Source organism: Oratosquilla oratoria, chromosome 17 (genome assembly GCF_046742065.1).
Source record: "Oratosquilla oratoria isolate Oo_2021 chromosome 17, ASM4674206v1, whole genome shotgun sequence".
Lineage (NCBI taxonomy): Eukaryota > Metazoa > Arthropoda > Malacostraca > Stomatopoda > Squillidae > Oratosquilla > Oratosquilla oratoria.
In genome coordinates this window covers 25,119,382-25,139,381 of record NC_134793.1, presented here as the reverse complement: position 1 = coordinate 25,139,381, position 20,000 = coordinate 25,119,382, and the positions used below count along the sequence as shown (strand labels likewise).

The 20,000-nt window shown below is 41.9% G+C and overlaps 3 protein-coding genes across 13 annotated transcripts in view; 2 read left to right on the top strand and 1 right to left on the bottom strand.

The window, feature by feature from the left end:
• LOC143034515 (adhesion G-protein coupled receptor G6-like) overlaps positions 1-20,000 on the bottom strand; it is a 396,540-nt gene that overhangs the window by 109,054 nt on the left and 267,486 nt on the right. The gene's annotated exons all lie outside the window — the stretch shown is intronic.
• LOC143034688 (uncharacterized) overlaps positions 1-20,000 on the top strand; it is a 116,202-nt gene that overhangs the window by 5,638 nt on the left and 90,564 nt on the right. The window lies entirely within an intron of this gene.
• Positions 388-20,000, top strand: part of LOC143034522 (uncharacterized) — an 81,770-nt gene continuing 62,157 nt past the window's right edge. The window contains exons 1-3 of one of the 2 annotated variants that reach the window (XM_076200695.1): positions 388-488; positions 2,230-2,376; positions 2,966-3,083. In XM_076200695.1, coding sequence (XP_076056810.1) covers positions 2,248-2,376; positions 2,966-3,083 — 247 coding nt within the window. In that variant the 5' untranslated portion in view covers positions 388-488; positions 2,230-2,247. The remainder of the gene's footprint in view (positions 489-2,229; positions 2,377-2,965; positions 3,084-20,000) is intronic. The other variant, XM_076200698.1, reaches the window with a different exon arrangement.

Genomic DNA, 20,000 nt, shown 5'->3' with positions numbered 1-20,000 from the left:
CACACACACACACACACGCACACACATACACACACACACACATACACACGCACACACACACACACACACACACACACACACACACACACACACACACACACACACACACACACACACACACACACACACACACACACACACACACACACACACACACACACACACACACACACACACACACACACACACACACACACACACACACACACACACACACACACACACACAGCGAGAGAAAGATTAGACCTTGTGATTCGACAGATGTTGATTTACGGCAACTCATAATTGCCAGGCACACGTGTTCTTCGTGGCCTCCTCCTCCTCCTCCTCCCGTCATCGGGACAGTATATAAGAGGCTCTTCCCTGTTCTCTCCATCCATTCAAGGACTGGAAAGTGCAAAATTCAGTTGTGCCTCCTCAGACCCCTCAGACCTTTTCCCACACTGTGAACGTAGTAACCTGCAGCTCTAAGTAATTTGTCGTACACGGTGAGAACATCCTAGGTGGTCGGTTTTCATATCCACCAGTGATCTAACAACCCACAGAATAAGCGAACCCGCCGGCTCCCTTTGGATGATTCCCGAGAAGAGGGTGGGGGGATTCAGTGTTTGACAAAAGGAAGACATGAGCCGAAAACTAGTTGTATGTAGTGGGTTAGGGATTTTAGTCAGTGTTAAAATAATCCTCAGGTAGGTTGGACAACGGCAATACATGGGTTTGGGATGCAAGCGAAAACAGGCTGAGACCCCCTTAGATATAAACGCAAGAGCACATCCACAGGAGTCGAGGTGTTTCCATCCTTTATGAAGACGAATGGAATTGTACGAGTTCAGAGACTGACATCGTTTTGAACTAGGATGATCACCAAAGACACCAAGGTACCGAGGCTTCTTTTCTTTGTTGGTCCTGCATTAGAGTACGCAGGCTAACACACAGGAGACACAAATGCAGTGATTTATCGGAACCTGTGCAAGGCAAGAGTGGCGTCTCTCCTTTTGTGAGTAAAAGAAAATGTTTATCTTCCCGATGCGCACATGCTTGCTCCTCGTCAAGAACCATTTCGCAAAAGCTGTTTCTCGGCCCTTAGTTTGTGGCTAAACTGAGCAACGTTGATAGAATGTGCAATTGTCACCATCAACTAGCTCTCTGTCTCTTGATGTAGACCGTTTGCTTTTGGTGAAAGTGAAAAAATAAAACCACGTTGGAAACCCAGAACACTGAAATGTGCCACCAAGTTGCACAAAGAAACATGGGAAATATGTATACATGTGTGAAAAAATAGTTTTATATATAGGCAAAGAATTCTGCTTCATCCATAAGGAATTCTTCGCTTTTTCTTTTAGTTAAGAACATAAGAACATAGGAATGAAGGACACCGCAAGATACCATAAGGCCTACACTAGGCAGTTCTGTATCCATCACCACTTGTCATCCCCATCCATAAAGTTGTCTAATCGTTTCTTAAAACAACTGATAGTTTCAGCGCTTAGTACATGGTTACTAAGTTTATTCCATTCGTCGACCACTCTGTTAGTAAACCAATTCTTATCTATTTCCATTTTAAATCTAATTTTGTCCAATATATAACCATTACTGCGAGTCCTGCCCTGTTGTTTTAATATGATGACCTTGTTTGCATCACCCTTGTTAAAGTTTTTGATCCACTTGAACACCTCCATTAGATCACCCCGCACTCTGCGTCTTTCCAGTGAGTGTAAGTAGGTGCCTAAGCCTCTCTTCGTAAGGTGTATTTCTAAGGCCATGTATGATTTTGGTTATTCTTCTCTATACTGATTCTAGTGAATTGATGTCCTTTTCCTTTTACAAATTCCCTGCACAGTTGCCTGCAAAACCGTTTTCCTGTATTTTGCATGTTTTCCGCTGCCTAACCGGGTGCGCAGTTTGACCCACCTTTTCTCTCCCACCCCTCTTTCTCTGGGTGGATTTCCCTTGTCTGATTACAACTGCCTCGCGACAACCAAGACCACAAATACAAGTGACGAATACAGACGTCAAAGGGTTGATTAGACTACGTTTAGTCGCAATGGCGTGTGGAGGTTTTTCCCACAGATGAAAAGGATCGCTTGGTGACGCCCACAATACACCATATATTAACCGAATATGGGCATGAAATGAGTTCACTTGATTTCTTATCACTCATGTGAATTTTTAGATGCTGCCCGGATCTTTGTTTTCACACTTGACCTTTTCGTGTATCTCCCTTCACAGCACAGAGTTGTTGGAACCATGGATAAGTTATGGCAGGCGACGGCTTTGATGATGACGATGATGGTGCTGATGCTGGGAGTGGGACCCTCGGCACAGGATCAGTCTCCTTCAAAAACACGGGCAAATACAGATTGTTTGGATGGCATGGTAAGTATAAAGTATATATATCCTAGCAATATCCTCCACTGCTCAAACAGTTTCTTGGCAACTAAGGTAGAATATTGAGAGGAGTTGGTGTATATCAGACATCATGAAAGAGAAACCAACCTGAAAACTTATCTATTCCTCAACTGGCTTTTACCGACAAAGGAAAGGGGCTAGACAAAGGAGAGTGGGTACGTCCCTTTGACTTGGCTACTCCCCCCATATGAAGGGGAAAAAGCTCTTGATAGATAGATAGATAAACATTCTTTCATGACCTTTCCCTCTTTTGATATTTTGTTTTCACTTTTCAATTGTTTTCTTTCTAATTCTTGTTCAGCATCAAATGCAATTCATTTATGTTTCTGTGCAGTGTTACGTGTGTTTGAGTGTTGGTTATTATGAGTGTGTTGGATGATTTTTTCTTTAATCTTAATTCCTTTCATTTGAATATTTGATGCACCTTTATTCTATTGGTGACGTGATTCGAGTAGCTTGATCCTCTGAAGTCACGTCACTTTGGAGCTATGCCCTTATCATTCGTGCAGTCTTTTATCACTACTCACGTTTCTTCTTCTTCTTCTTCTTCTACCAGCCTGGCTTTGACATCTTTTTGTTCAAATTTTGCGAAGAAGTTTGCCCCTGGACTACCATGGAGAGCAGCTGTCCTCCGGATACCATTACACCTTCGCATAACCCTACAACTACTTCAGGTAATAATTCATCTTCAGTAAGCTTCACTCTCTTCGTTTTCTCTCGCTCCTATCGGATCGTTGTATGTATGTGTGTGTATGTATGTATGTATTGTATGTGTGTATGTATGTATGTATGTATGTATGTATGTATGTATGTATGTATGTATGTATGTATGTATGTATGTATGTATGTGTGTGTGTGTGTGTGTGTGTGTGTACGAATGTATGCATGTATGTATCCATGTATGAATGTATGTGTGTGTATATTCTATTTCAACCGTGTTGATGTAGCACTAAGGAAGAAAGAAAATGTAACCCGTGGTTCTTTGTTTCCGATGACCAGTCCCGTGTCCAGCATGCGACGGAAGCATCTCTGTCGACGACAGCGTCAAGGGTTTTATCCAACGTAAGTGGTCAAGTCCCAACTACCCGAACAATTACACAGATGGCTGCAACTGCACCCTCTCAGTCAACGTGAGTACATAATGACGCTAATCGTGATGGTATTGATTTTGGGGATTGGCGATAATAACTGATGATATTAGCTGAGATGGGGCAGATACATATGGAGGTGTTGTTTGAAGTCAGGAAACGTAAAAGAAAAAGAAAAAAGACTAATACTAAATCGAGGAACACGGAATATATCCCGCCCACAGGCTAGAGCAAAGTTGAGACGGAAATACTGACTTTGAGGAATTCCGGCCTCCTAGGGAGCGAGCTAGGATTAGAGATGGCCCTTGATCCACAGAGAGCCAAGACAAAAGGGGAAAATAGATGGTAAGGGATGGGTCAAGGGTTCATGCCTTGGCTGGCCACCTTAATTCTGAATTTGAGTGAACGCCCACTATGCCTCCATTCATTCGCCTTAAACTCTCCCTTTTACTACTTGTGTGACTTCGCCTCTTCGGGGCGACCTTGTCCCAAACTATAGAAACAAAGTACTAAAATCCGTTGCCTGTTTTTTTTTTTTTCTAGATCACTAGAGCTGACTCTTTCAGTATCGGCTTTACGAGCAATTCCGAGATCTACGATGCCTCTGGCTGTAATCATGACCGCCTGGTTTTTGAAGGCGACGTTATTTGGTGAGTGTCCCTCCTCTTGTTGTCCTGTTCCTCGTTCCTTCTCACGAATCACCCATAGTGATGCACACGGGATGGTGTCTGGGTGTAGGCACTTGGAGCAGCGTCACATTCGGAAACCTTTTTTTCGTTTCTCCTCAACTGAAGAACTCCGAAGATACCAGACCCCAATTACTGAAATCAAAATCCCTTCCTTCTCAAGATTTCTATATAATGACACGGAAATAATTTCATACAGGACGGTATGCGGCAGTGGCATGGATCAGAAATCCAAACTAAAGTATCTTCATATCAACCAAACTTATTTCACCGCTACCTTCATCTCAGATTCTGGGGACGGAAATAAAGTGGCACATGGCTTCGAAATGGTGATGTACAGTAAGTGTAAACCTGAGTGATAGCATAGCGCTTGCTTGCTTGCGCTCATAGCTGTCACACATGCATGCATTCACACACACACACACACACACACACACACACACACACACACACACACACACACACACACACACACACACACACACACACACACACACACACACACACACACACACACACACACACACACACACACACACACACACACACACACACACACACACACATGCATATATATATATATATATATATATATATATATATATATATATATATATATATGTTCGCTGTAGACTTTTGTTTTGCCTTGTTGCATACACTCTGTGCAGTGAAAACTATAGTTTTACGTGGTCCTTGATGACGTTAATAACGTATACTGACTGAATATTTTGCTTTTCAGTTTCTTTACTCTAACATTCAAGAAGGTCCAAATGGAATTCACATCCTTTCCATTGCGAGAAGATCACATCATGACTGTAACGTCAGGATGACCTTCGAAGCCTCTACCGAGGACAGGAAGGGAATAAGAAAACATCGGATATAAGTATTCGTGATTTGACCAAGGTGTTATCTCCAGGCACATGTATACTTCTTCAATATTTGACCATTTATGAGAATATATCAAGCATCATAAAAATCAAAAGTGAAATTTCATTGTAGTTTACCTAAATGCGTCAGATGAACCCTACCAAATGCAGGTGAGGTATATCTGCCCTTCTGCTGGCACGACGTAACCCAATACTACATGCCGCAGCATGGCTGGACTGTCTGCGACTAAACTAATTTCCCCACTGGTTTCTCACCAATAAATAAAACATTCTGGATGCCCATAGCACACTCCTGGTAATACATTTTTTGTTCCCCGGTTTTAAGTGTCATTTTCTGATTTGTCATAACCCATTATTATATAAAAAATATAACTTAATCAAAAGTTTGGTTTTGTGATCACTTTGATATTTCGAAGTGTTTATATTTTTTTTCAGTTCATATGATCAAATCAACAGAGTATATATTTATTTTATGACACAAGCTTATAAGAAACAAGTTAAAACAAAAGACAGTTGTAAAACAACTTAAACACGTCAGAAATGACTGGATTTCCTGGATTCGCGGTTGTCGCCCAGGTTGCAGTCCCGCACTAGCTCCCGGATATGCCCCCATCATTTTCTCATCGTAGTGGTCCTGGTTCCTCCGCTCTATCTCCTTCACATCTTGGTGGAATCGCTCGCCTTTTTCTTCTGAGTAGCTGTCGATGTTGTCTTTGAATATGTCATGATGAGCGTCCAGCATACGATGTTTAAGGGACATCCTGCATCCCATGGCGCCAAAAGCTTTTACCAGATCCTGCACCAGCTGCTGATAGTTTTCAGTTCTGCGGTTGCCCAGGAAGCCCTTGACAACTGCTATGAAACATTTCCATGTCATTCTCTCAATCCTACTGAGATTATTGAAGAACTTGGTAGACTCAAGAACCTTCTTTATCTGAGGTCCAACAAAAATCCCACCTTTGATTTTGGCTTTAGATAACTTTAGGGAGAAGTTAAGAAGATACTTAAAAGCGGCTGATTCCTGTTTGAGAGCCTTCACGAACTGCTTCATCAACACCAACTTTATGTGTAGTGGTGACATGAGCACAATCCTGGAATCAGCCAGTGGCTCCCACATGACGTTCCGGGTCCCAACTACAAATTCAGTTCGCTGCTCCCAGTTCTTCCTGTTGTAGTGGTCAGAAGTGGTCATCCTGTCCCAAAGGCAGAGGAAGCAATGGAATTTGATAAAGCCTCCCTGGAGACCAAGCAGGAAAGCCACCACCTTAAAGTCTCCAATGATTTCCCAATTGTACTGGTTGTATTCCAGAGCTTCCAGGACTTTTACAATGTAGTAGTCTTCTTTCAGGCAGAGTGGTAGAGCTGTCTATGAAGAGCCGCCACTCCTAGGGCACAAAAGGCATCCCAGTAACTTCAAACTGTCTCGGCACATCATGGCAGAAACAGAGATCATCCGTAAGAGTGTAAAAGCCTGAGCAAGGTTCGTGCCGACTTCTCTGACTTGTCACCTGCACTTCCTCTTTGACCAAGTTCCACTGTTTCATCCTGGAGATGAAGAGCTCTGCATTGGACTTGGTTAGAACGATATCCCTGACCAAGTTCTTTACTTCCTTTTGGCTTGGGAAGTGAGGAACTTTCTTTGGTATCTCATGCCGGTAAACCAAGTCCTCAGCATCCATGTCCTCCTCTTAATCAAAATACTCCTCTTGGACTTCACCTGGAGCGGTGGCACTGACACAGGATATTTGTAGCAGTGAGGAATTGGAGCAATTGATAATGGGATATCTGAATAATGCACAGCAGCAGCAATCTTTCCTTTCCACCGCTTGCTATAATCAGCAATGCAAATAAATAAATAGATAAATCAATAAATAAATAGATAAATAAATAAATTAATAGATAAATAAATGAATAGATGAATAAATAAATAAATAAATAAGTAAATAAAAATAAAATAAAAAGTTTCTGCAGTGGTGTTTGGCTCTAGCCAGCCCCGTGGGTTGGAGAATTTCAGGGACCTTTCCTCATCTCACAGCCAATCTTACTGCGTTTTCTTTTCAAAGCAGTAGCAAGGGGCCCTGTGCTTGTCTTGGTCCCCAACTAGCATCCCGAAATAGTTCTGATAGACTTCACAAATCCTCGCCAACATTTCCAAGGAGAATTTTAGTTTCTCTTCTTTATATATTCCCCGCATACAACAGAAGGAGTCAGGGTAGTGTCGGCAGCCCCATGAAGCCATCTATAATCATAGAAATATATGCAATCAGAAAATATGAATCTTAAAGATCTGAAAGTATAAAATATAAACATGTTGAATGAAAATACATGTACAAAATAAGTAGAGTAATTAAGGACCTACTCATCAAAATTTGAAGAAAAAAAAACATCAAATCGCACCAATTGTACTCGATGATATGACAAATTTCTTTTACTGCAGTTCTAAAATTTTATTAGGTTAACTGCTAGTGGGTAGGATAGAATTTTTATAATCCCAAACTTATAACTGTTTAATAGCATTTCTTTTCTATTTGGATTTGAATTGGACAAATTTAGATTTAAGGGGGAAATGGACAAGAACTGGCTTACCAAGAGATTGGTTAATGAATGGACAAGAATTACAGGCAGTTCACTCAAGGAATCTCGGTCGATCCTGCATTTTTGGTTGGCAGCCCTGCTCACCCTTCCCCCGATGAGTTGGCTGAAACCTCAAGCTTCCTTAAAATATAGTTATATTTCTTCACTTAGCTCAGTGACTATACGAGTTACACGAATTTCATGGACATCTAGAGACGAAGGAGTCCCTGTTCACCTATTTCAAAGCTTTCCACCTCCATAGTACAAAGAAAGAAAGTAATTATAGCGAGTATAAGATAAGGAATATAATTCTAATGTTTATACAGCATTTTACTTATTATCGCTGTGTCTAGTCATTATGAGGCTGGTTGTAAAATTCAACATGTTTTCTGTGATATAAAATGGTCACGGATATGACTGTGTTTTCACATAATCCATAAAGTGATACATAAAAGAGAAAATGAAAGGTTTGTATGATTATTTTTTTATACTGAACGGGTGGCGGGAAGCAGAGCGTCTTGCTCCCTCCCTCTCTCACTCCCTCCCCACCCTAATCAATCTCATGAGTCAAAATTGAACATGACTTGAGTACAAAGTGCTCATGGTTTTTCGCATCTCGATCACTTTACGGCTTTCATCATCTCATATTCATTATCTTTGAATACGGTTGTACCAACGTCTATGGTCAGAAGAGTGACACTCAGATCTGAAATTGAAATAATTTTATATGAAAAGTATACTACGATGCAACTCATGAGACACCATAAAAGAAGTTCATGAGGGTTGTCCCTGTCACCACAGTGCGTAATGGAAGATCTATCTCCTCCTTTCCTCCCACTCTTGCAATATAGAGTGATTGAAATGCTACGGTTGATCCATTTAGCCGTCAATTATTATGACGTTTCTAGGATGCACCACGTGGAGGCGGATCATACTTTTTCATATCTAAATATTTCTCGAGTGAGGAAAACTGTGGAAAACCTGAGTGTGAGGACAGTACGAACCCCGAGTAAAAACACCCAAGTGAGGAAGCCCAGGTCAAGGCAGGGATTGACCCGAGGCCCCTGTTCCAGGAGGAACGAGAGAGTGAAACGGAGGTGTAGGATTTGACTCTCTTATTTATGGAAGTGAGAGAAGCGGGAGTAAGAAGTCTCAGTGACTTGCAGAAAGTTGACCCCGACTTACGAGATCTTTATGAAAGAGCAGAGAGTGACATTAAACTCTGTGAGGAGTATTACTTGTGATGGTGTCTAGGGTCTACCGGGAAGAAGTTATGCGGCTAGGACACGATAGCCCCTTTTCTGGACATTTGGGTGTACGTAAAAGTTTAGGCCGTATCTGGCAACATTTCTACTGGCCAGGGATTAGGAGGGATGCGGCACAATACTGTACTTGTCACACTTGTCAGGTGGTAAGAAAACCTAACCAGCCTGTAGCTGTAGCTACTTTATAGCCAATCCCTGTGGGAGAGGAAACCTTTGCTAAAGTTACTGTGAATGTGGTAGGGCTGTTGCCTCCGACTGTTAGAAGGCATGAGTATATTCTCACCTTTATGAATATATTTTCTAGGTACCCCGAGGCGATACCCCTACGTAAAGTGCGCGCCAAGGTGGTGTTGTATGAACTGATTAGCTTCTTTACGAAGTGGGTGTTACCTCGGGACCAGGGGTCTGTGTTTTTATCCAGAGAGGTTGTGCGGAGCTTGGGAGCACTGGGTATAACTAAATTCACGTTCAGTGCTTACCATCCCCAAAGTCAAGGTGCCCTTAAACGGTACCACCAAACATTAAAAACAATGTTAAAGAAGTGGTGTTTAGAAAAAAGGTACAGGGTGGGACCAAAAGCGCGAGGTACCTGACAAATCATTGGGCCTCTGGCCTTTTGCATTAGTGTTCGGACACAAGGTTCCAGGACCCCTTAACGTCCTGAAAGAGTGTTTATTGAAAGGTCATAGATCTGCCTCCAGGGACATGTTGAAGACGGTGACTGACATGAAAGGTAAGTTGGTCATATGTTGGAAAATGGCCAGAGCAAGTTTAGAGAGTGCTCAGGAAACAAGGAAACAAAACTATGGCACAAACGCCAAAGTGCGGGAATGTAATCCTGGTGATAAAGTGTTGGCATTGCTATCTTTTCAAGGTAACCCCTTCAGGGACAAGTTCAGCGGACCCTGCGTGGTAGTGAAACGAGTAGGAGAACTTTACTACATTGTTGCCACTCCGGACCGGAGACGGAGTCAACAATTATGTCATGTGAATATGCTGAAAGCGTACCAGGAGAGGGAACTGAGCCCGGTGAGTGAAACTAGCGGGGTCTTTGTACGCTTTCTATCGTGCCTAAGGAAGACGAGGACACGACCTCCCCCACTCTAAAGATCTCTCCATTCTCCTCTGCGCAGTTCCCAGCCCCTTTTCCATCGCCCCCGTCAGCTTCAAAGTCTTACACCCGCAGACCACCGCTGGCAAAATACACCGATTGGAAATTCCACGTTTCAAACATAAAGGTAGAGAGCCTCTGAGGACCTTAGCACACTCACAAAACACTCTCCAACCAATTGTAATGCGTCTTCTCATTACATTATCATAATCCTTCGTCGCCCTCACCATCTGGTCCAAATAATTATACTCCTCAACTTTTTCAAGACTCTCACTATCAATTACAACCTTTTCACCCCAAATCCTCGTATTGAACATCACTCTGGCTCCACTTCCATTCACTTTCAAACCCACCTCGAGACCTTCCCCGTTCAGACCACTCAGCATATCCTGCAAGTTCTCTGCTCTTTTTGAAACAGGAACAATGTCATCCGCAAATCTTAGGTGGTTCAAGCATTCGCCACCAACCATCAACCCCTCCTTTCCCAACTCATCTCCTTGAAAATATCCTCCAAGCAAGCTGCAAACAATTTGGGCCAAATTGCACTCCCCTCTCGATCTTGATCTCCTCTCCATCCCAATGTAGTCGGATTATAGCGGTACACCTTTCACAAATCTTTTTCCCAAACTCCCACGATCTGCTCGTTTGTACCCTGCTTGCGTAGCAAATTCAGCATTGCTATTTGTTCCACCGAGTCAAAGTCCCTCTCGCAATCTACAAAAGCCAAGCAGAGAGGTACACCGCATTCTGTCACTTTCCCGATTAGTTGCTTCATCGCCTGCAAACGGTCTAGAGTCGAACATCCACTCCTAAAGCCCGCCTACCCCCCTCCCCCACAAACCTGACCCCCCCCCCCTCCATCCCAAACCTGACCCAGTCCACTTGAAAGGATCCCGGAGAACACTTTATATGCATTCGATAGCGAACCATTGTTCGATAGTTACCAAGGTCCACCCGGTCTCCTTGGAGAAGACAAATGCCCCACAACTACAGATGACCTGATTGAGGGAAAGAGGACAGTGCAGATTGAGAAACGGAGAGAGAATATATGTATGTATGTGTGTATACATTATGGGCGCCACGAATACTATCTTCATTGGTGAGAAACCAGTGGGAAAATTAGTTTAGTCGTTGACAATCCGAACATGCTGCGGCAAGTAGTTCTGTCTATAGCTCTCTCTCTCTCTCTCTCTCTCTCTCTCTCTCTCTCTCTCTCTCTCTCTCTCTCTCTCTCTCTCTCTCTCTCTCTCTCTCTCTCCTTCTCTCTCTCCTCTCTCTCTCTCTCTCTCTCTCTCTCTCTCTCTCTCTCTCTCTCTCTCTCTCTCTCTCTCTCTCTCTCTCTCTCTCTCTCTCTCTCTCTCTCTCTCTCTCTCTCTCTCTCTCTCTCTCTCTCTCTCTCTCTCTCTCTCTCTCTCTCTCTCTCTCTCTCTCTCTCTCTCTCTCTCTCTCTCTCTCTCTCTCTCTCTCTCTCTCTCTCTCTCTCTCTCTCTCTCTCTCTCTCTGTAGTGACACATATATCATCTTTATGATCATCATTATTTTTATTCGATTATTTTATATATCATTTTGTTAGTTTTCTTCATATCTCACCATTTGTAGAGTACGTCTAATGTAGACACATTGTGACAAGTTGAGGAAAGAAGAAAAAGAAGTCACGGGTCTAGATTTGAGTTCAGAGTTTATTCCTGACCGGTTTCATCTTACGCTTCAACATCTAGTGTTGGCATGTGACCGAGTACCCAGTTCTTATGCAGCCACACTCGTTTTCCTTATTATGTAACTTTTATTAGCATCAACCAACCATGAACAACTGTGGCAGCTACTCTCCTAAGCAAGTGGCAAGGAAGGGTGGCAACAACTGAAATTATCGCTATAACAAACAATAAATCACTGATAACAATAGCAGTACTAATATGGTCATCATTTAACTATCACATGATATGAATTGGATTGGATACCTTATTTGAAACGCCAGATACCATATACCGTATAATGTAGATCAGACGTGGGAAGTACAATTTCAAAATACGCATACAAAGATGATTCGTACTTACACCTCGTTTAAGGACAGGCGACCCCCAAAATCAAGCTCGCCCAGAATGGCTTGATAAAAGAAACTGAAAGAAGTATTGCTATAAAGAGATAAGCTTATAAGAAATACAAGTGCTCTGGTGCACCTAACGACTATCAAAGCTATGTGGTAATACAGAGGGGTTTTAAAGTGACAATAAAAAAGCGACAATATGAAATGAATATTGCTGATAATCCCAAAGAATACTAGAAATGCATTAGATGCATGGGAGCTATTATGCATCACATTGGTACACTATTATCTGCTGACGGTCATCTTGAATATTCGTATGGAGGAATGTGTGATATTCCAAACAAATATTTTCGCTCGGTATTTGTATACGAAACACCTCGCATCCAAGCCCTAGCTGAAGCTTGTGATAAGTCTAAGAGAAAATTACTCATTACTGTAAATAAAGAATAAAAAAGTAACACCGTGACCTGGCGGTTGTCATCCAAGGATCGTAGATAAAAAAAATAAAAATAAAAACTGTTGCTGTTCCGTTAGAAATTATTAAAAGATAATCAACTATATCCGGAGATGTCCCAAGAGAATGGAAGTTAGCTAACGTTACTCCCATATTCAAAAAGGGTGACAATAAGAAGCCAGTGTACTACAGGCCTAAAAGCTTAACTTCAATTGCAGGAAAAATTATGGAAACTAATCAGAGATGCTATTGAACACCAATTAGAAAGTAACTGTTTAATAAATACTAGCCAGCATGAATTCAGACGGAAACGTTCCTGCCTGAATAACCTACTAGAATTCTACAACACTGTCATTTCAAATCACGAGAAAAGAAACGATATTGATTCAATATATCTGGACTTTGAGAAGGTTTATGATACCATCCCGTACGAAAGATTACTTGCTAAGTTAGTTTCCCATAGAATAAGAGGTAGCCTAATAAGTTGGACTAGTAATTGGTTATACGTTCGTAAGCAGATTTGTTCTCAAAGGCAAAACCTTTAGATAAAAAAATGTTACAAGTGGAATTCCTCAGGGTTCCCTTTTTGTGCCACTTCTATTCATAGTATTTACAAATTATATAGACTTGACTGAAATCTATTGTCTCCAACTTTGCTGATGATACAAAACTGCGGAATGATCACTTAAACCAATTAGATATTCAAGAAGATTTAGATAAACTACAGCGATGGTCTAAAAAGTGGCTAATGAAATTTGGCACAAGTAAATGTAAAAGTAACATAGGAAAAATGAAAAATAAGTGCGATTAAAATCTATCTGGAAAGTCGTTAACAAATGTGGATAATCAGAACGATCTCGGCGTAATTATCAGTGATGATATCAAATCATCTAAGCAGTGTATTTCCGCTTCAGAAAAGGCAAATAAGGTTCTAGGACTGATTGCGCGATCTTTTGATTTTAAAAGTCCACCTGTCATTAACAAGCTATATGGTCACTGAATTTCAATAAAGACATTGACAGATTGGAAAAAAGTACAACGACGAGCTACAAAACTGATTGGAAATATCAAAGATAAATCAAACAAAAATAGACTAAAATATATGAATCTAGTTTCCCTAAAAAAAGTGTAGACTCAGAGGTGATTTGATACAGCTCTTTAAGATTCTAAAGGGAACTTACAGCATCAAAAGTGACGAAATTTTCACACTGAATGCGAATCAGACAAGAAAGAGTGGTCTCAAACTGTCAGGAAGTAGATTTCAATTGGAAGTCGGTAGAAACAACTTTGCCAACCGTGTAGTAAATGATTGGAATAAACTTCCTGCACATGCAGTGCAATGCTGTACAGTTCGAATTTTTAAGATTCATTTAGAGAAGCACCTAAGAAATACGCTAAAATGCCTGCCATTTTCTAATCTATTTCATTTTATTGATCTATTTATCATTCATTTAGCTATTATCATCTATCTGTTTATTTTCTGTTATATATCATTTATCATAAATTATTGTTATTTTTTTTTTGTTTTTATCTGTCATTGTTTATCTTATTCATTCAACTACTACTTTACTCATTTGTTTTCTATTCATTTTTCAGCATCCGACCTAGATGACATGGACCAAAAGGTCCCCTGTCGGCATGCTCCTCCTTTGTAGTACTGGGTTACGTGGTACCAGTAGAAAGGCAAATAGACCTCACCAGCATTTGATATGGCTCATCTGACGCATTTAGGTCAACTACAATGAAAACTCACTTTTGATTTTTATGATGCTTGATATATTCTCATAAATGCTTAAATTTCGCAGAGGAATATGTGTGCCTCCAAAGAGCACCTTTGTCCAATCATGAATCCTTATAATCAAAGTCTTGTTATACACATTCCGTCTTCGGTCGAGGCTTCGAGGGTCATCCTGGCATTACAGTCGAGATGCGATCTTCTCGTAATGGAAATGAAGTGAATTCTATTTGCACCCGTCTTCATTAGTAGGCTATCCCCTTAACTGAAAAACTAAATATTCAGTCAGTGTACGTTATCAACGTTATCAAGGACCACGTAAAACTATAGTTTTCAATGGATAGAGAATATGTAACAAGGCAAACTCAGGAGTCTAAACATGTAGTTCTTTTTATAGATGAAAACAAAAGCATATAGCGAACATGAAGATATATATATATACATATAGTGTACAGTGTATGTACATATATACATATATATATATGTATATATTTATATATACTTTATATATATATATATATATATATATGTTGGATGGTATCTCAACATATGAGTTGTGGTAGTACGTGGTCGTAGTTGAGCGGTGTTCGGAGCTTTGAATAAAAGCAGCAGAGCAACGTGTAGCTCTGTCTCTCTCTGTGGTCTTTCTCTTCTTTATTTGGTGACAGGAGGTGCTTATATACATGGCTCGTGGTTAGGTTGCCGACGAGATAATATTTATTTACAAGATGCAGTTTTAGCAAATATTAGAGATCAGGATAGGTTTTAACTACCTTATACATTGCATATACATATTTACAAATGACATACAGTTGTCCGAGGTTGGACAGGATAGACATATCCCGTAGGAAAGGGATTTAAATATAATGTGTATCAATGCTTGGCTTGGTGGCAATCCTTTAGGGTTTCGTGAGGCGTCCAACTGCGCGTGAGGTGTCTGCCTGGACAATAGCGACCTGACCCGTAGTGACCAGGTGCGTGGAGATGTCAGGTCGAGTACCAGGCTACTCTGACTGCACCGAAATGCATCGGTGTCGTGCCGATAGTATAAGCAGAGGTGGTAGATGAATGTCTAGGAGATTTTGGTGGTAGATTACGTCTTCTAGGAGGTCTAGATGCTACAGTTGCTCGGCATACGCTACCAGTGTCCGTCCTCGCGACACCATGAGCTTGAGATCCACATAGGCTTGGTGCACGAACTGTTAAGGAGATAGAAGAAGGAGGGGTGTGCCTAGGTGAAGGGGTTGACCTTCCCTGAGTGGCAAAGGTGATCTGCACAGCTAGAAGGGAGATACTTGGTTATGGCATGAATGATAAATATTGGTTTTGGAAATAGATGCTTGGATTTGTTGGGGCTAAAGAAACTTATACAATTCTATTTCTGAGGCTATAGCGTGGTGTCGGGATCGGTGGAGTGGTAAAGGTGTTTGTGTCTAGAGTCTCGGTCGTGTGTGTTGGTTGTAGTATGGGCGGGGATGGAATGTCATCCATGTCGAGACCTCTAGGAACTAGTTTGATATGATCTAAATGTAGGATAGCCTCTGTGAGTTCGCGTAAGTGGAGAGCTTTGATCTTATTGTGCGGAAGTATGTCGGTGACCCGAAATGGACCATGGAATTTGGGTGCAAGTTTTGATGTGGGTTGGTGGTTGGTGTGGTATATTATGTCACCTACAGAAACATTGCAATCTCTGGAGTGAGCGTTCTTCAACCTAAGCATATCTGCTTTTGAGAGAGTCAGTGACTCATGTATTCTCTTGAAAAGAGTGTTGAAATTATTGAGAGTTACCTTGACAAAATCATTGAAATCATACACAGGGGGGGGTTTCTGAAGTGAGTAGGTCGTATGGCATTTTCTTATCAGATCCAAACAAAACAAAATGGGGTGATTCTGAGATTGATCTATTGATTGCGCTGTTGATGCAGGCTTGTATCATGGGTATGTGTTCGTCCCAAGATGCGTGTATGTCTGTGGCAAGGTGTCTGAGAATATTGAGTATCTTCCGATTTTGACGTTCAACGAGTCCATTTGAGCTGGGGTGGTATGGTGTGGTGTTACACTTTGTAATGTTGAACTGTTGGCAGATATTTGTGAGGATGTCGTTATTAAATTCCGTGCCGTTGTCTGAGATTAGTGTTTTCGGTGTGGTGTATGGGCAGATGACGTTATTGATTATTGTCTGAGCTACACTTTTTGCTGTCTTGTTCGCTAAAGGAGAGAGGATGCAGAACCGAGAGAAATGATCGATGCATACGAAAAGGTACTGGTTTCCATTGAGAGTGATTGGAAGTTTGAGTAAGTCAATGGCAATGGTTTCAAAGGGTTTGGAGGGTGTTGGGTAATTGTGTATTGGTACTTGACCGCTAATGTGACCTTTATGAGTTATGCATGAGTGGCATGCGTCTATGTATGTGTGTATGTCTTTACGCATGGTGGGCCAAAAGTACTTTAACCTAGCTTGCGAGAGGCACTTGTCCTTTCCGCAATGTCCTGCTAATGGAGAATCATGTAGTATTTTGAGAACTTCTGGAACAAGACTTGTGGGAACTACTAATTGTGTAACCATGCGGTTTGGTTCGCATTTGTTTGTGAGCAGTGTTGTGTGGTAGAGAACCTGGTCTATGAGAGAGTAGTTGTCTATGTTGGGAGGAAAATCGTCTGTGTTTGTAGTGTCACCTGAATTTAGATAGTGTATGATTCTTTTCCATAGGGGGTCTGTCGCTTGAGCGGCAATGATGCGGTCTCGCGTAATGTCAAGTGGCTCTGATGCTTGACGTATTGTTGCTACGTTTCTACTAAGGGCGTCGGCGACATAGTTTGCATGGCCCTGGACGTAGTGGAAGGTAGGCATGAAGTCCTGGATAGTAAGGAACCATCTGGCTAGTTTTCCAGTTAGGTTCTTGCCTTTGAAGAGGTTTAAAACGGGTTGATGATCTGTGTGTACATGTATTTCGTATCCTAGAATGATGTCTTTAAAATGTTTGAGGGCATATATGATTGCGAGCGCTTCAATTTCAGTGACAGAGTAGTTTTGTTCGTGCTTGTTTAATGCGCGACTGGCGTAAGCTATAGGTCTAAGTTTGGAGTCGTGTTGTTGCATTAGTACTGCGCCAAGGCCTTTGTATGAAGCATCTGTGCATAGTGTGAAGGGTTTAGAGAAGTTTGGGAATGCCAGAACCGGGGCTGTTGTGAGTGCTTGTTTGAGCTTGTGGAAAGCGGTGTTGTGTTCAGACGTCCAGTTAAAAGGAGTATCTTTCTTGAGAAGGGCTGTTAAAGGAGCTGCCATGTGAGCATAGCCTTCGATAAAACGTCTGTAAAAACCTGAAAGTCCTAGAAATGATTTCACGTGTTCTGTAGAGTTAGGGGTTGGAAAATCTAGAACAGCCTTAACCTTGTCTTGAGAAGTAATGACACCGTGTGAGTTTATGACGTGTCCTAGGAACCTTATTTCCTTTTTGAGGAAGGAGCACTTTTTGAGTTTAAGTTTTAGGCCTGCCGCGGCTAATCTTGAGAAGACAGTTTGAAGTGTGTTAAGGTGTTCCGTGAGTGACCGTGAGGCAATGATAATGTCGTCAAGGTATATGAAGACAGTCTTTCCAATCAAACCTTCTAAGACTTTGAACATAAGTCTTGTAAAAACAGAGGGAGCAGAGACGAGTCCCATGGCCAACCTTTTGAAGTGGTAATGGCCCGTATTGGTACTGAAGGCTGTTAGAGGTTTTGATTCGTCATCTAGAGGTATTTGGAAATACCCTGACATAAGGTCGAGAGTAGAGAAGACCGTGTTGTGTTCGCCTATGGAGTAGATTGTGTCTTGGAGATGAGGAATAGGATGTCTTTCGGGAATGATGAGTTTATTTAGCTCACGGAAATCAACAACAGGGCGAAAGGAGCCGTCGTGTTTTGGAACGACAAAGAGAGGAAAATTCCAGGGAGATAGGCTGTGTTCAATGATGCCTTGGTCGAGCATATCTGCAATTATGTTGTCGACAATGTTTCTTTTACTGTGAGGAAGACGGTAAGCGGGTATGTACCGTGGTTTTGCATTTTGTTGAAGTGGTATATGATGTTGTATGATGTCTGTGAGACCTAATGGTTCGCCTGGGAGTGCAATTGCGTGTCTGTACGTGTTCAAGAGTGTCAGGAGATCTTCTCGTGCTTCAGGGAAATCTACATCGTTAATGTGTGGTGCTTTGATGGTTTCCTGTGTGTTCTGTTCTCCGTTGGTGATGGCGCATACGTGTTGTGAGTTGTCATGGTCGATTACGTGTACTGGGGAGGGATACACTGTAAAATCACAAACGTTCGTTCCTTTGTTCATCTGAAGAGGGGCATTGGTATTATTTGCAACTATGATTGTTGTGTGTCCTTTGCTCGATGTGTGAGATAGGGCGGATAAGAGAGATACACCAGATACACGGCAAGTGTCTGTGATGCAAAGAACATCTGAGTCGGGAGCTTTGAAGATACGCACTTTGAGTTTTGTGTACTCGCGTGGATAGAGTGTTTTGTCAGTTATTACAACCGCGTGAGAATTCGTGAGAGAGATCTGTGAGACGGTAGTGTATTGTGGTGATATTTCCTGTATGTTAGTGAAAACATCGTGTTTCTTGTGGTCGCGAGTTGACTTTGACATGCGCGCTGACAGTGTACGTCTATTACGTCTGTGGTGTGAGCTACGGGGGTGAGCGGATGGGGTGGGCGTGTCCGTTACACCAGTGTGCGTGTCTGTTACAAGTGTCACCGTTTCTGTTTCGTCACTGTTTTGTTCAGTTGTTGCTGTTGTTGATGTTGCATGCTGTTGCTCGATCATATGCAAGTGTTTGACGCGCGTGTTTTCTGTGTGTGCATGCGTGTTAGCTGTCTTTAAAGCCGTTATGAAGTGATTATTGAAACCAATGCCGTTTTGAGCAGGATAGATGATGATGCGATTTCTTTGCATCCATGTCAAACCTATAAGAATATCTGCGGGAAACACTACGTCCGCTATGTATACTGTCGTTGTAATGGGAGGACAGTTGGCATGCAGGGAGATGTCTAGTTCGGTTTTTCCTATGATGGGAAAGGGAACTCCGTCTACATTTTGTAATGTGATATCCGTTGGTTCTATAACTGTTACTCTACGGTGTCGGAATCGGAATTGGTCGAAGGAAACCTTTGACATTAGATTAACTGGGGATCCTGTGTCCAGAAAGAGTAGTTGTGGAAGGTTGTTGACCGTGGCGTGAAATGTCATAGCAGACGGGGATGATAGAGAGTCAGCCATCGTGAGAATCGGTAGTGGGGGGTTTGATTCTGTCTCGTGAGGTCGTGTGTTTTGTTCACCGTGAGACGATAGTCATACCGTGTTGTGTTTGTTTGTGTTGTCGCTAGTCGGGTGTTGGGGAGACGCGTATGACGTGTAGGTTTGTGATTTCAAGACGCGACATTGTGTTGTGTCGTGAAAAGCTGGTCCGTGATATGAGCAGTAGCTAGTTGGTTGTCTGTAATAACACCTGTTTGTGCTATGTCCTACTATGTTGCAGATTTTGCAAAAGAATGGTCTCCTAGATTGTGAACGCTGTCGTGATCTTGTGCGTGATATTTGTCTACCTCTAGTGTGATGGTCGTGTGACATGGGTTTATCCCTGGTGTAATGTTCTTGTGAGATTTTTGCTACCGTGGGAGTGGGTGGGTGTGTGAGTGTGTGTGTAAGGGGGATTTGTTGTTGTTGAATTTGTGATTTTGTCGCTGATGTGTCCGAAAAT